Source organism: Periophthalmus magnuspinnatus, chromosome 6 (assembly GCF_009829125.3).
Source record: "Periophthalmus magnuspinnatus isolate fPerMag1 chromosome 6, fPerMag1.2.pri, whole genome shotgun sequence".
NCBI lineage: Eukaryota > Metazoa > Chordata > Actinopteri > Gobiiformes > Gobiidae > Periophthalmus > Periophthalmus magnuspinnatus.
Genome location: NC_047131.1, coordinates 9,999,374 through 10,013,387, shown reverse-complemented (window position 1 = coordinate 10,013,387; position 14,014 = coordinate 9,999,374). Strand labels below are relative to the sequence as shown.

General features: G+C 41.3%; 2 protein-coding genes across 2 annotated transcripts; one reads left to right on the top strand and one right to left on the bottom strand.

Moving 5' to 3' along the window:
• The first annotated feature begins 7 nt into the window (after positions 1-7).
• LOC117372524 (hatching enzyme 1.2-like) lies at positions 8-2,097 on the top strand. The gene is made up of 4 exons (XM_033968342.2): positions 8-111; positions 993-1,171; positions 1,700-1,781; positions 1,923-2,097. The coding sequence occupies exons 1-4, from the start codon at positions 8-10 to the stop codon at positions 2,044-2,046; spliced, it is 489 nt and encodes a 162-aa protein (XP_033824233.1). The 3' UTR covers positions 2,047-2,097.
• A 5,528-nt stretch (positions 2,098-7,625) lies between these two features.
• alx1 (ALX homeobox 1) lies at positions 7,626-13,097 on the bottom strand. The gene is made up of 4 exons (XM_055222653.1): positions 12,899-13,097; positions 10,952-11,238; positions 9,750-9,869; positions 7,626-8,038 (listed from the first exon to the last, which is right to left on the bottom strand). The coding sequence occupies exons 1-4, from the start codon at positions 13,077-13,079 to the stop codon at positions 7,676-7,678; spliced, it is 951 nt and encodes a 316-aa protein (XP_055078628.1). The 5' UTR covers positions 13,080-13,097; the 3' UTR covers positions 7,626-7,675.
• Positions 13,098-14,014: the final 917 nt, after the last annotated feature.

Genomic DNA, 14,014 nt, shown 5'->3' with positions numbered 1-14,014 from the left:
TCAGGTGATGAGTATCACAAAGGTCTTCAGGTATTTTTCTGAGGAGTCTTGCATTAGGTTCATCCCCCGAACCAACCAGAGAGACCACCTGTATATACACAGCTCTAATGGGTATGTACTACTGCTACTACTACTACTACTACTACTACTACTACTACTACAACTACTACTACTACTACTACTACTACTACATGAGACATAGCTCTGAGTTTCATTTGCATAGTTGTGGAAGGACACATCATTGCTGCATATTTAGTAGCCTGCAGGGGGCACCGTGTAGAGACTGAACAGAAGGGGTACCAGGAGTGACCCCTAAGTAACCCCATAAGTTTTATTTTCAACTAAAGGCTCATTTATACTCCACTTATGTACGTAAACAGATCTGTGTGTTCCAAGCGTGATCCCTGCATTTATATCTTTAAACACGTCTAACATTAAGGCTGTGCTCTGTTATAACCACCAGAGGGCGCATAAGGTCAGTTAGAGATTTGATCAGAGCAAAAAAGAAGAAATAAGAAGAATTGAAGTAACAAGAAAACCGGTAGGCGCCCACGAAAGTTTTTAGATTGTATGTGTAGGACAGAGCCAAAAAAAAGGAGAGAAGGGTTCATTTTTTTAGCAGTTTGTTCTAGTCACTTATGTTTAGCTCATACTGTTGAACTGTGCTCACTACTGTCCCTAGTGGTAAGCGTATGTACTGCTCAGTTGCTTAGATTCCACATGTTCTGAGGAGATAGACCAGATTACAGACAGAACAACACAGAGGACCAACTGAAGTCTGCATTTGTATCTGTATGTGTTTAGAATGTAGAGCATAAATGGACCTCAATACTACCACTACCTCCTCTTGGATCTCCTCCTCCAACCCTCCTCTAACTTTGCCTCCTCCTCTGACCCTCCTCTGACCTTACCTTCTTTGGTACAGGTGCTTCTCCTCTTTTAACTTCTCCTCCTCTTGTAACTCCTCCCCTGACCACGCCTCTCTGCCGTAGGTGCTGGTCGTTCATTGGGCGCACTGGTGGAGCTCAGAAGCTGTCTCTACAGAGCACTGGATGTATTATTAAAGGGATAATCCAACATGAACTCCTCCACGCGCTTGGCTTCAACCACGAACACATCCGATCAGACCGAGACCAATTTGTCAGGGTGGAATGGAAGAACATCATCAAAGGTAACCCACCACAGAGGTCCTCCTGGCTCAGACCTGTGTCCTGACCATGGACTGTATGTTTACATAGACAGTGCATATATATTTGGAACACTGTTAGCCACCGCGTTGTAATGGGGAAGTGAACATGGCCGCAGTTACGGCTCCATCAACTCCATCAACTCCATCAACTCCATCAACTCCATCAACTCCATCAACTCCATCAACTCCGAGTTCCATTTCACTTTACATAAAAAAAATGTGACTTCTCTTTTTGGTCTTAAATTTTCCAAATTCGCCTACTCTACATGATCCTGGGGTTTTTATTTTGCTATTGTGTCCATAAATGAAGATATGAACATTAATAACAGATAAATCAGGCGCCTTCTTACCCCAAGCTTGCTTCTGCTAACGTTAGCAACAGGTTTGATTGACATTGTTGCTAAACCAGTGGTGCGGGCAGGAAGGGGCGTTACCTTCAGCATCATCACTTCCGATTGGTTCTTTGGTTGCTATGATTCAGGATCCTGGATCAGATCTTGTTTTTTTCAGGGAAGGAGCATAACTTCCAGAAACTGAAGACTCTGAACCAGAGGACTCCCTACGACTATGGCTCCGTTATGCATTACAAAAAGTATGAATACTACCACTACAAATAATATTAAAACCATTACTACTACACCTGCTACTGCTATTATGAGTGAGCATGCTTTTGGACCATATACAAGTTTCAAAAAATATAATTTATTTAAAAGAAAATTGTGTTTTGTTTCAGTGCGGCATTCTCTAAAAACGGCTTGGCGACGCTGGTGGCGTGTAACGGTTATTCCAAATTTGGACTTGCCAAAAAGATGAGCCAATGGGATAAATACAGGATCAACAAACTTTACTGCAAATAAACTACTATTACTACTGAAACTTAAAGTACTACCACTACTGATGTACTGCAACTACATTACCACTACTATAATATTGTGACTGAAATACTGTCTTGATAGTACTGCTACTAGTCAAGTCCTACGACCAAAGTACAGTATCTAGGCCCAATATTACAATATCAACTTGTTCAACACTGTCAATAAAAGTATGATGTTAATAAATATGTGTTGTGTGAATGCTTTAGTTTCAGATGTATGTGTTTAGGTCTTCAGTTTCAGATGTGTGTGTTTGGGTCTTTAGTTTCAGATGTGTGTGTGTTTGGGTCTTTAGTTTCAGATGTGTGTGTGTTTGGGTCTTCAGTTTCAGATGTGTGTGTTTGGGTCTTTAGTTTCAGATGTGTGTGTGTTTGGGTCTTTAGTTTCAGATGTGTGTGTGTTTGGGTCTTCAGTTTCAGATGTGTGTGTGTGTGTTTGGGTCTTTAGTTTCAGATGTGTGTGTGTGTTTGGGTCTTTAGTTTCAGATGTGTGCGTGTGTGCATGTGTGTTTGGGTCTTCAGTTTCAGATGTGTGTGTATGTTTAGGTATTCAGTTTCAGATGTGTTTGGGTTTTCAGTTTCAGATGTGTGTGTACGTTTGGGTCTTCAGTTTCAGATGTGTGTGTTTGGGTCTTCAGTTTCAGATGTGTGTACGTTTGGGTCTTTAGTTTCAGGTGTGTGTGTGTGTGTGGGTGTGTGTGTTTGGGTCTTTAGTTTCAGATGTGTGTGTGTGTTTGGGTCTTCAGTTTCAGATGTGTGTGTTTGGGTCTTAAGTTTCAGATGTGTGTGTGTTTGGGTCTTCAGTTTCAGATGTGTGTGTTTGGGTCTTCAGTTTCAGATGTGTGTGTGTTTGGGTCTTCAGTTTCAGATGTGTGTGTTTGGGTCTTAAGTTTCAGATGTGTGTGTGTTTGGGTCTTCAGTTTCAGATGTGTGTGTTTGGGTCTTCAGTTTCAGATGTGTGTGTGTTTGGGTCCTCATTTTCAGATGTGTGTGTTTGCGTCTTCAGTTTCAGATGTGTGTGTTTGGGTCTTTAGTTTCACTGAGGGACATAGTTTTATCATTTGAGTTATATTAAAGGTCAATCCAGTAAAGTTTGTTTTTTATTTTAAGCCAAATTAGAGCCGTTACAATAATAGCAATAAGCCCCTCCCACCACACACACTCACACACCACATTCTAATTAGACCCGAGCCCATACAGGGGGTAGGGCCTATTGCTTCCGCAACAAAGCAAAGCGCGCAACTTTGTGGGAGCGCCGCACCGTGCACAGACTCCTGTATCCTAGCAACCCATACCGTAGGCATGGGACATGCATATTTGTTCTTACTAGCATGTCAGCATCAACCTCCACCTCCAACAGTCTTTATAATGGTAGGCAAAATACTAATATATTTACCAATGGTCTATGAACCCCTAGTTGCAATTGATCATATCTTTTACAAAAGCCCTTTATAGTTAATCACACATAGTTAGAAACAGATAAATTGTGAGAAAACACAAATTACATTATTTGTAGTTATGGTTCTATGAATGAGTTACCAAGGCAATGGTTCTGAAATTGCCGTCCACTTAACATTGATGATATGAGAGTATTTTAGGAGGTGACTGGTACATTGAGCCACAGTCATACGTCATTACACAGTCATTATATTAGTGTCTCATCCAAAACATATATTTTGACCTGCTGTGTCAGTGTGTGCTCACTGTTTCGTTTATGCTTATAATAACAACCAAGAGCAAATATATCTATGTACAGTACAGAGGCACATGATGGGAAGTGGGAGAAAAAAGTGTGTGAGGCCGTGCTTAGATTGTGGTCAATTGGCATGTGCATGTCCAGGTTTAATCAGAATCCTTTTAATCCTTTTTTAAAGTTCCCATTTAAAATAATAGAGCCAATGAAAAAAAAAAGAATAAAATAGAAGACTGGGACTGTGTCTGATTGTCCACCCTAGTCTCTAACCACTCATTCACTACATAACCCCACACTCTTTAAGCAGATTATATAGTGCACTCCTTTACAGAGTGATTCGGACACACAGTGCATTACAATCAGGTCATGTGACTCTGGGTCTGGGTGAAAAAAGTATAAAGGCGAAACTCTGCTAAAACTTGATCTCTGTCATAAATAATGATCAGATTTGACTGGCACACAAATAGTTATGGATTAATATTAATCATACTAGTTAGCCTCAAGCTGGACCTCACACAAATGGATTGGACTATTCATTTTTTTAAAATCTGAGATGTGGAAATTGTTGCTCTTTGAAAACAAAATGGTTTATTTAAGACTGTTTTAACCATAATTAGGATCAACAGTGTTATACAACAGCACTTCCTTCTGCTTCATTCAGTCGTATTGCAGCTCTGTTGTTTTTCCAACTCTCGCAGTGCATTGTGGTCTATATTGACCAGTGTAGTGACCACTGATGCCCGGTACTTTTCAAGGTGTATTGTGGGAAATTTTGAGTGCCCTACTTTTTCATCTACTGGACATTAGGACACCACTAAAAATGACGTGATCCCTAAATATTGTCCTAATTAGGGAATAGTGTGGATGTTTGGACAGAGTCTTGGAAATATGGCACAATGACTCTTCATGTCATTCTGATCAAAAAAGTCAATCAGACCCATGTCATATTTTTCACTGTGTTGCCATGGCGATGCATAAATGAGCCCATGTTATCCTAATGGGAAAATTTCCAAACTTTCGTACATTTCAAAGTCTTATAACGAGTTATTCGCTTCACTGAGGAATGTGAAATTTGGCACAGTAATTCTTCTGGTCGTCCCCGACAAAAAAGTCTGGGGGGGCCAAGTTTGTATTTTGCATGGTGTTGCCATGGCAATGCCTGGAAAATCCCATGTTTTTGCATTTTGTGTATCAGCACTTCCAATGTCTTTTCACTTTGTTTGATGACAAGTACAGCCCAAAGCTGCAATAACACAGACAAAACTGGCGCGTCAGCGCCACCCACAGGGAGTGCCGGTTCAGCCGAGTGCGAAGCACGGCCCGCGAGGGCTGTTCGATGCCGCTTGCGGCTTTAATTCTGCTTTAGTCCTGCTTTATACCTGTGTTAGTCCTGGTTGAGTCTTGGTTTGGACCTGGTTTAGTCCTCTTTAATCTTAGTCCTGCACTAGTTCTGCTTTACTAGACCTCCTGGTTGAGTCCTGGTTTAGTCTTGAGTTAGACCTGGTTTTGACCTGGTTTAGATTTGGTTGAAATCAGGTTGAGTCCTAGTTTATTAATAACAGCAGCAGCAGCAGCAGCAGTAGTAGCAGTAGCAGTAGTAATAGTATTGCCCTTGTTGTTCCTCCACACTTCAATGTAGCCTACAAAACGTTCACTAAAACACGGCGAAACAGCGCCCTCTTGTGTTAAAAAATACAAGAGAAACTCTGCAGCTAAACTGAGCTCAATGTTAAACTGTCACAAGAGTCACAAGAGTTCTTATGAGAGTTCCTCTGGTTCATCTTTAACAGTGGAACTGGTTTTATATTCACCATTTGCATCATAAATGTGGAGACGCCATAGTGTGTGTGTTTGTATATATATATATATATGTACACACTGTACAATATATTACTCAAGTAAGAGTACCGTTACTTCAATAAAATACTACTCAACCAAAAGTAAAAGCATACTGCTAGAAAAAGTACAACTGCTTTAAATGTAACCGAGCACACGTTCCAATTTGTGTGTTCTTTCATTATTGAGAAGAGAACTGGTTTGATGTTGAGTAATCTCATGCAGTCTCATTTCCTGTGTGTACTTTGACAAATGTACAGCAGTATTTCTCTGACCTGAGGGTTCAACTCCCCCCATTAACTACACACTCCCACACTCCATGCTCATAGGAGGGGGAGGGGTGAGGAGTCTAACCCACAACCTCCTCACTGAAGGGAGGAGTCAGAATAACCACTCTGCCACAGTAAAACAGGGAGTCGAACCCACAACCTCCTGGTGAGAGGGAGGAGTCAGGATAACCACTCAGAAACAAACTGTTTTTATTTCAACTCAGACACAGTCTCTTCAGTAGTGACTTTAAACATTATCTCATGATTTATTTTCAGTAAACCTTTAAATGATTTGAGAAGCCCCTAGTTTGTCCTACAGGGCCACCGTACACATGCAGGACCTTTACTTGATACTTTGCAGGTGATGTCATCAACATTTCCTGGGAGTGTGATGCTAACTGGAGGCACTGCTTTGTCTGAAGCTCTGTTAAGTTTTATTTTAAACTATTTGAGCTGATTTGTGCTGTTAAACAAATCCCTCTCAAACATTAGTCACAAGCTCGCTAGCATTAGCCAACAGTTTTTCAGTTAGTCACTCTCACTTTTTTGTGTAATCTCCTAAACAGGACCATGAATGCTCAGATTGATCACTGGCTCCTGAAAATTTGCCATTTTTTCTTAAGTTTTTAGACAAGCGTAAAACTTTGTGTAGTTATTGCTAATGTGTGCGTTGTGTCACCATGGTAACTGCTGAAGACTGCGCCATAGACATACAGGCAGAACACCGCCAGCGTGATGTCACTGCAAAGTATCAACTGTGTAAACAAAAAAAATACAACATGAAAAGCCTTTGATTGTGGGTCGCTAACAGAACAGATCTTAAAATGGCTTCACTTATAATGATTTTATTCAAATAAACTCAAAAAAGATGATGTAAGTTTCCTGATGCAGAGTTCATCAGGAGTCACCTTCTTGTCTCCATGGAGATGTTAGTCCTTTGCCTAAAATGTTCCAGGGTAATACATTAAACTTATCTCTCCATGGAAACAAGCACGTGACACAAGGCCAAGATACAGGTCAGGTCTGTGGAGAGACGACCCTGCTCACAGTATAAAAATGCTAATATTTGTAAGTGTTCTTTAGCAAAAAAAAAAAAAACATGTACTTGAATAAATGGCATATAGGTAGGTTTAACGCCATACTGTGGAAAATTCTAGGAAAACAAATGAAATCTCTATGGAGACAAGTAAATGGCGAACACTTCACCAGAAAAGTTCCATAGTGCAGCTTTAACACAAGGCGTTTGTGCACTTGACTGTCCATGTACATTGGCTTTACTCTAAATGTACCGAAATATAGATTTGTGGAGGTAAAAAGTTACAAATGTGCAAACGATCAAACAAAAAACTGATTTAAAAAAATAAAAATATTGTTTTTAAAAATAACTAAAAAACAAGTAGATTGTCTTCGGTAGAATCTGTAAACATTTTAAAGGCACCTTCTTGAATATTTCTGCTGTTCTCTCCAATCACAAGTCCTGATTTAGTCCTGATTTAGTCCATGTGAGGGTTTAGCCGGTCTGCTGTGGCCAGTGTAAGAGTGGTCCCTTAGTCCTGGTTTAGTCCTGGTTTAGTCCTGGTTTATTCTTGGGTCAGATATGGCACAGACCTGGTATAGTCCAAGGTTCCTCCTGGTTTAGTTCTCATTTAGTTGTGCTTTAGACCCACCTGGTGTAGTCCTGAGCTAGAACTGGTTCAGTCCTGATTCAGTCCTGGTTTAGTCCTCGGTCTCAGAGGTGGTCCATATCAACAGCAGTGACACAGTTCAGAATCTCTTTTGTAAATCTTGTTATAATTATTTCTGTTTTTACTTCCTGGTCACATGGTCCAGGAGATGTTTGCCGCGTGCTCTTTGGCTTTCATCCTCAGAACAGCGATACTCGAAGACCTCCTCTCCAGCTCAGGCTTGGTCTCAAACGCGTGAGTGCCGTGGGTGCCGTGAGTGCCGTGGGTGCCGTGAGTGCTGTGGGTGACGTGGGTGGGGTTATGGGTGCCATGGGGAGGGTGAGGGGTGGAGCTGAGCAGGGCGTCCGGGTTGAAGACGTTGAACTGGTTTTGCTGGGTGAAGTGGAGGTATCCGTGATCCGAGGAGGAGACGCAGGGAGGAGACGCGCGTGGCAGTACACAGGGGGAGACAGAGGGGGGTGCCACAGAGGGGGACGACCACAGGCTGTTAGGGATCTGCAGCACAGACACGGAGGTCAGAGGTCACGTGACATCAACACATTGTAGAATCCCTGTAATGTCCCAGTTTGAAACAGAGCCAAATCTGCATCAGTTATGCTGGTCGTTAGCTTTATTTTCATTATTTTACTCCAGAAACAGTTCCAGTATCTCTATCACTTTAAACCTTAGTTTGCCTTCATTTCAGTTAAAAGTTTTATAATGTCTATTTTGATAAAATCTCAGTTAAAATCCCATCTTTCTGTGAACACAAACACATGAAATATTAGCCTCAGGACAGAGACTCCATGTTCATCTGTTCTCATATGTTTGCTCTATGGGTGCGCTCACACTTAGTCCTGATATAGACTTTTTGGTTCTGGTCCTGATTTAGTCCTGGTTTAGTCCTGGTTTAGTCCTGGTTTAGTTCTGGTTTAGTCCTGGTTTAGTTCTGGTTTAGTCTTGGTTTAGTCCTGGTTTAATTCTGGTTTAGTCCTGGTTTAGTTCTGGTTTAGTCTTGGTTTAGTCCTGGTTTAGTTCTGGTTTAGTCCTGGTTTAGTCTTAGTTTAGTTCTGGTTTAGTCCTGGTTTACACCAGATCAGAGCCTCCATGTTCGTCTGCTCTGTTTACTCTGGCGGTGGGATCATATTCACCTTCAGATAAACACATGTAAAGAATCATACAAACAGATAGACTATTACATGTAGTTTGTTGGTGTGTGTGTTGCCGTAGTGTCACATTGTGAGGCATTTGAGTGTCTGCAGATCCTATTCTGAAGCAAATTCGGCTCTGGCTAAAACTGAGGAATGAAGCCCCCTGTAGTTTATCCTGAGTTGGAGACAGGTCAGATCCTCAGGTGGACCTGGTTTATGGTTAATATCTGTAATTACTGGGCCTATCCACATGAAATAAAAACTGACACAAGGTTCAGCGTCTTCTCTGTCAGTTTAAATAAACAAAAGTCAAATGATTTTTTTTTCTGTTGAAGTAAAAAGTGCTGCCATGTCCCTTATTTTTATTAATTTAAATTTTAATAGGTCATTTATTTCATGTTTTAATAAAAGTCACTGTTAGCTTTGAGACACACTGAGTTACTGTGCACAGAGCCTATAAGCTCCTCTCTGGGGCCAGGAAAAAATGAACTGAATATCAGTGGGACTTTCCTTGTTAAAGCTACAGTATGTAACTTTTTTTGGGTTGTTGTTTATTTGAATAGGGCCAGATACAACTAAATTAACAACTGAGTAAGTAATCTGATGCAGGTATCTCAGTGTTTACAGCCTCGGCTGATTCACACCAGTCCTCAGCACATGCATGATTCCATGGAAATAGAAAATTAAAACTATACTTCGGAACATTCTCCATGTAGATACATTTTATGCCATACAGAGCAATATTATAGTCAAAGAAATAACATTTCCATAGAAACAATCAGGCTAAATAAGAGTCAGGTCTGTGAAGATGCGAGCCTGCTCACAGTAAGGGTAAGTAAGTTATTATATGTTTTTCAGTGCAATAAAAATGTTTATAATGAAAAAAAAACATGCTTTTATTTTTGTCTTTTTTTTTGTTTTAAAAAGTTACATACTGTGGCTTTAAATTTATATTATTTAATATTTGTAATGTAAATAAATGAATAAAAAGAACATATATATTTAAAGTCAACATTTCATTTTGTGTGTGTGTGACTATTTGTTGTTGTTTATCTGTGTATACTGCTGTTGTTTACCTGGGCGTAGGCGTCGGCTCGGGGCAGCAGGTCATATGAGGGAGGATAGTGTGGTTTATTGTGCAGTTGTCCAAATCTCTCTCTCTTCCTCCATTTCGCCCTGCGGTTCTGAAACCAAACCTGAACACGCACACACACAAACATAGAGACACACATAGATACACACAGATGCACACACATACACAGACGCACACATAAACACACAGACACACACACACAGAGGAGGGATTCTGTTTTAGACTCAGAGCTACTTTCTGTATAATTTTGTATTTTTTTCCACAAACTGTCACTTCACTGATGTAAAACTCTGATAAATATTTAGCACAGGTTTTATCCACCAAAACAAGTCAGAAACCTGAAAACCTGTTGTATATGACCTTTAAATTAAGGCTCATCACAATCATCAAACAGAAACCGAGATTTCAAAAATCACATAAATCTAATCTCAAAAACTTGCTAAGATAACTTGTTCCTCATTGATAAATATTTCAATGTAAAAAGGCGACAGTATTGTCTCATGTGAACGTGGACTTTCAGTGAACAAAGAAAACAACATTTAAAAATAAGACTAATAAGAAACAAACAGAACAATAATAATCTTATTTGGATTCAATCATTTTGATTTGAAATAAAACTGTTGAACGTATTAGTTCTGCTGAAACTTCTTGCTGAATAACAATCATTTCTCCAGTTCCTTTAAGACACTTAAAGTGTTTTATGGAGCCTAATTCACTCTACTGTTGTTGGTGAGACACTTCTGCAGCCACAGCTGCCCTGGGACAGACTGACAGAGGTGAGGCTGCCAATCTGCACCATCAGTTTCTCCCATCACCAACACCTACACACCACATTCACACTAGTGTGGGTGGAGTGTCTTGCCTAAGGACACAATAACACTAGAGTCACTGCGGCCCCACTGTGGCACTCTGATGTTGACCTCTGTCTGTTTCTGACCTGCTCATCAGGTATAATACAGGACAGTGGAAGCACATATACAGTCTATGGGCCAGACTCAGGCCCAGCACTGATGAATCATGGGAAATACACGTCTTTGCGTCTGGTGTCTATGCACAGCTCTCTGCTCAGATTTACACAAACCACAAACTATTTGAAATTCAGATTATACAATGCTGAATGTGGACTTATTAAAAGAGACATTTTTACATCCCAAATTTAAAAAGTCATGCTAAGGTGACCTGTACCTGTACTCGTGCCTCCGTGAGCTCGGTGCGCGTGGCCAGCTGCTCGCGCACGTACACGTCGGGGTAGTGCGTCTTCTGAAAAACCTTCTCGAGCTCGTCCAGCTGCGCGCTACTGAACGTGGTGCGGTGGCGTCGCTTTTTGCTGCTGGTCACGTGACTGTCGCACTTCTCCGTGTCCGCGTGCTCTGTGTCCGCGCGCGTCCGGTGATGGTCGCTGGACACCGGGGAGCACGCGCCCAACTCCGCGTGCACCGAGTCCGCCTCGGGTTTGGCCAGTGCGTACGACGCTGCGGAGGAGAGAGAAAGACGGAGGGAAAGAGAGAGAAAGGGAGAGGTCAGAACATGTGAGAGATGTGCTCTGCTTATTTCTACAGATTATATTTTATTTAACAGATGAGTTTGGGACGAGGCACTTCATTTGTTGATTTGAGTTCATCATTGTATCAGGAGTGTTTCATTTTGAATATTTCTCATATTCTCACACACTCACATTTCTCCTTTTTAAGCATCATCTGTGAATAAATAGTCCCCATTTATTATGTTTAATTAGATATTTTATTTTTCCTTTTTTACTATAATTATTCTGAAAAGTGCGCGGCTTTTGTATTAATTCTCATGTTGATTTTCGTTGTTTTCTTTTCTATCTTTGCTCATTAAACCCGTGACTGTCTCCACTGTGAGATCAATAAAGTGATTTTGTCTTATTATGTTATTATAAAATGTTTTATGCTGCTTCTTTTTTAAACTTTCTTCTTGTATAACTTGTGTTATAATATAAGTGTTTGTGCTGCATGTCACACGTGAGCTGTGCCGTGTAGCTCACACTGGCGCATTTACAGAGGCGTTTATTTCATTCATTTATGACGCTCTGTTCTCAGATTCAGCGGAGACGGTTTTAAATGGTTGGTAAATGGTTTGATTTTCACATAAACGAGACAAAACGACTCAATGATTTTACCTCCAGCAACTCGACCATCCTCCCTATTTACAAATAAAAATGTCCGTTTAACTTTCTAAAAATATTTTTTTCAGAAGACCTGAATTCTTCTATCAATTAACAGTTTATTTCTTTGCACGGGGGAGATGTATTATTAAACTTTTACGCCACATAATCCAGATATTTAAAACAGGCTTTAATCGGCCTGTTTCTTAAACGTAAAGAGTGTTTGTGCTGTTACGTTTCTAGGCCGATCACGTGGGCCTTTTCCCAAAGATCCTGTCCGTCATTGTTTTATTTGTTGAATGTAGCTGTTTGATGTTCAGGCGTGAAAAGTGCGCGTATTTAACCGTCTCTGTGTCAAGAAGACGAAATGTCCCAAAGGAGGAGAGCTCGTGCGTAAAACACGTCCAGCGGAGACCTGTGCCAAAACAAACGGACCGTTACGCATAAATCATTACGCGCGCTCCGAATATTACAGCGCGAGGGTCGGGCCATTTTTCTCTAAAACTCCGCAAACATGACTCACAAGACGCATCGTGAGGCCGCGCGAAAAGGGCAAAAATATATGTAAAAACGCAAAAGAGCGCATAATTACTGACTTTAAAATTAGATTTTACACACGTTAGAGACAGAAAGAGTCCAAGTTTTTCATGTCAAAAGTAGAACGAGGAGTGTGATTTTTATCTAAACGGTTTGAAGACGTTATAAAAGTCTACACGAGAGCCTGCGTGTTTTATTATTATTATAGAGACATTCATTCATTTGTGTCCAATCATTTGTGTGATCACGTGCTATAATTGGACAAAACAGGTCAAATTGTGCAAATGTATTTACCCTAAAGCTGTAGTTGTGTTGTACCAGTGCGCAGAAGTTTTGAGCTCGTTGCAAATGCAGTTTCCTGTTGTTCCATAGCGAATTACGTTTGAAATATTTAGCTTCTATTGTGTTCAAAATGAAATCGAGTTAAAGAAGTGATCTGAATATTCACAGTGAGTGGATATACTCACCGTTATGTTCTGCGCACGGCTCGTCCCTCTCGCTCAGCCCGAAGCTCTGGGAACATTTCACCGGAGCCTTGGTGAAAAAGTGTCCACTCTCGAGGCTGTGCAGCACGGGCTCCAGGTAGAAGTCTGTCCCGGTCTTCAGTCCGGAGCTCTTCAGCGGGAACTTCTCCTCCAGGAACTCCATAATGCGTGTGCCAAAAGTGTGCCGTGCGCCGGGACGCAGGAGCGGGAGTGGTTCAGACATGTGGCCGGGGACAGAGCCTTATATTCCGCTGAGGCCCGAGCGGGAGCCGCCTCTCCTCCGCGTGGAGCTCAGGACACGCCCACAACAAACTAGAGGCCAGAGGACAGGACCAGAGACGGTCTAAACCAGAACCAGAGACGAGTCTAAACCAGGGACAGATTTCGCATCCTCTGGTCTCTTCATTTCTCTTTCTCTGCTTCATAAACCTCCTGCCTGGTCTTCCTCTAGGCCCCCTGACTCCTCCATCCTCTGAGCCATACAGGCCCACTCACGGGCCCTCCTCTGCACCATATATTCACTGGAACATTTCGGGGGAAGGACGTACCCGCTTCTCGTCTTCATGGAAACATTAAGGTTTCACAATTTATGAAATTAAATTGATCGTTTATGGAGACAACAAGTAAATGACGCCACCAGGCCAGGTTACAGGGCAGATCTGTGGAGAGGAGAGCCTGTTCACAATCAGAATGCATGTTCTCCTAGGTATTTTTTAGCAATAAAACCAGATAATGAATTTAATTCTAGATAGATATGTTAATGCCATATTGTGAAACATAATATAAGGCAGTAACATCTCCATGGAGAAAAGCAGCTGGGGGACCCTACAAGAAAAGTTACACAATGCAACTTTAATAATAAATGGTTTATGGCCTTTACTGTTATGAACTTTTCTGATCCAGACCTGGGTTTCAGTTCAGTCTGGGGTCAGACCTGGACCAAAAACTGGTCTAAAAACAAACCAGTCCAGAGTCCTGCTGAGTCCTGGTTCAGTCCCAGAGCTGAGAGAGTCTCATTTCTCAAACAAGAAACAGAAACTGGCTCTAAACCGGAGCAAAAGCAGAGGCACGTCAAACGTCTGGAGAGAAGTAATTTCA

What these genes read in the sequence shown, in the direction of transcription:
- LOC117372524 (XM_033968342.2), top strand. Translation starts at nt 8, where the DNA reads ATGAGTATCACAAAGGTCTTCAGGTATTTTTCTGAGGAGTCTTGCATT. An exon ending in ATGGAAGAACATCATCAAAG is followed by an intron (nt 1,172 to 1,699) that starts GTAACCCACCAC and finishes TGTTTTTTTCAG; the next exon opens with GGAAGGAGCATAACTTCCAG. An exon ending in TCCGTTATGCATTACAAAAA is followed by an intron (nt 1,782 to 1,922) that starts GTATGAATACTA and finishes GTTTTGTTTCAG; the next exon opens with TGCGGCATTCTCTAAAAACG.
- alx1 (XM_055222653.1), bottom strand. Translation starts at nt 13,079, where the DNA reads ATGGAGTTCCTGGAGGAGAAGTTCCCGCTGAAGAGCTCCGGACTGAAG. An exon ending in TCACGGAGGCACGAGTACAG is followed by an intron (nt 9,870 to 10,951) that starts GTACAGGTCACC and finishes GTGCGTGTTCAG; the next exon opens with GTTTGGTTTCAGAACCGCAG. An exon ending in GAGCCGACGCCTACGCCCAG is followed by an intron (nt 8,039 to 9,749) that starts GTAAACAACAGC and finishes TCTGTGCTGCAG; the next exon opens with ATCCCTAACAGCCTGTGGTC.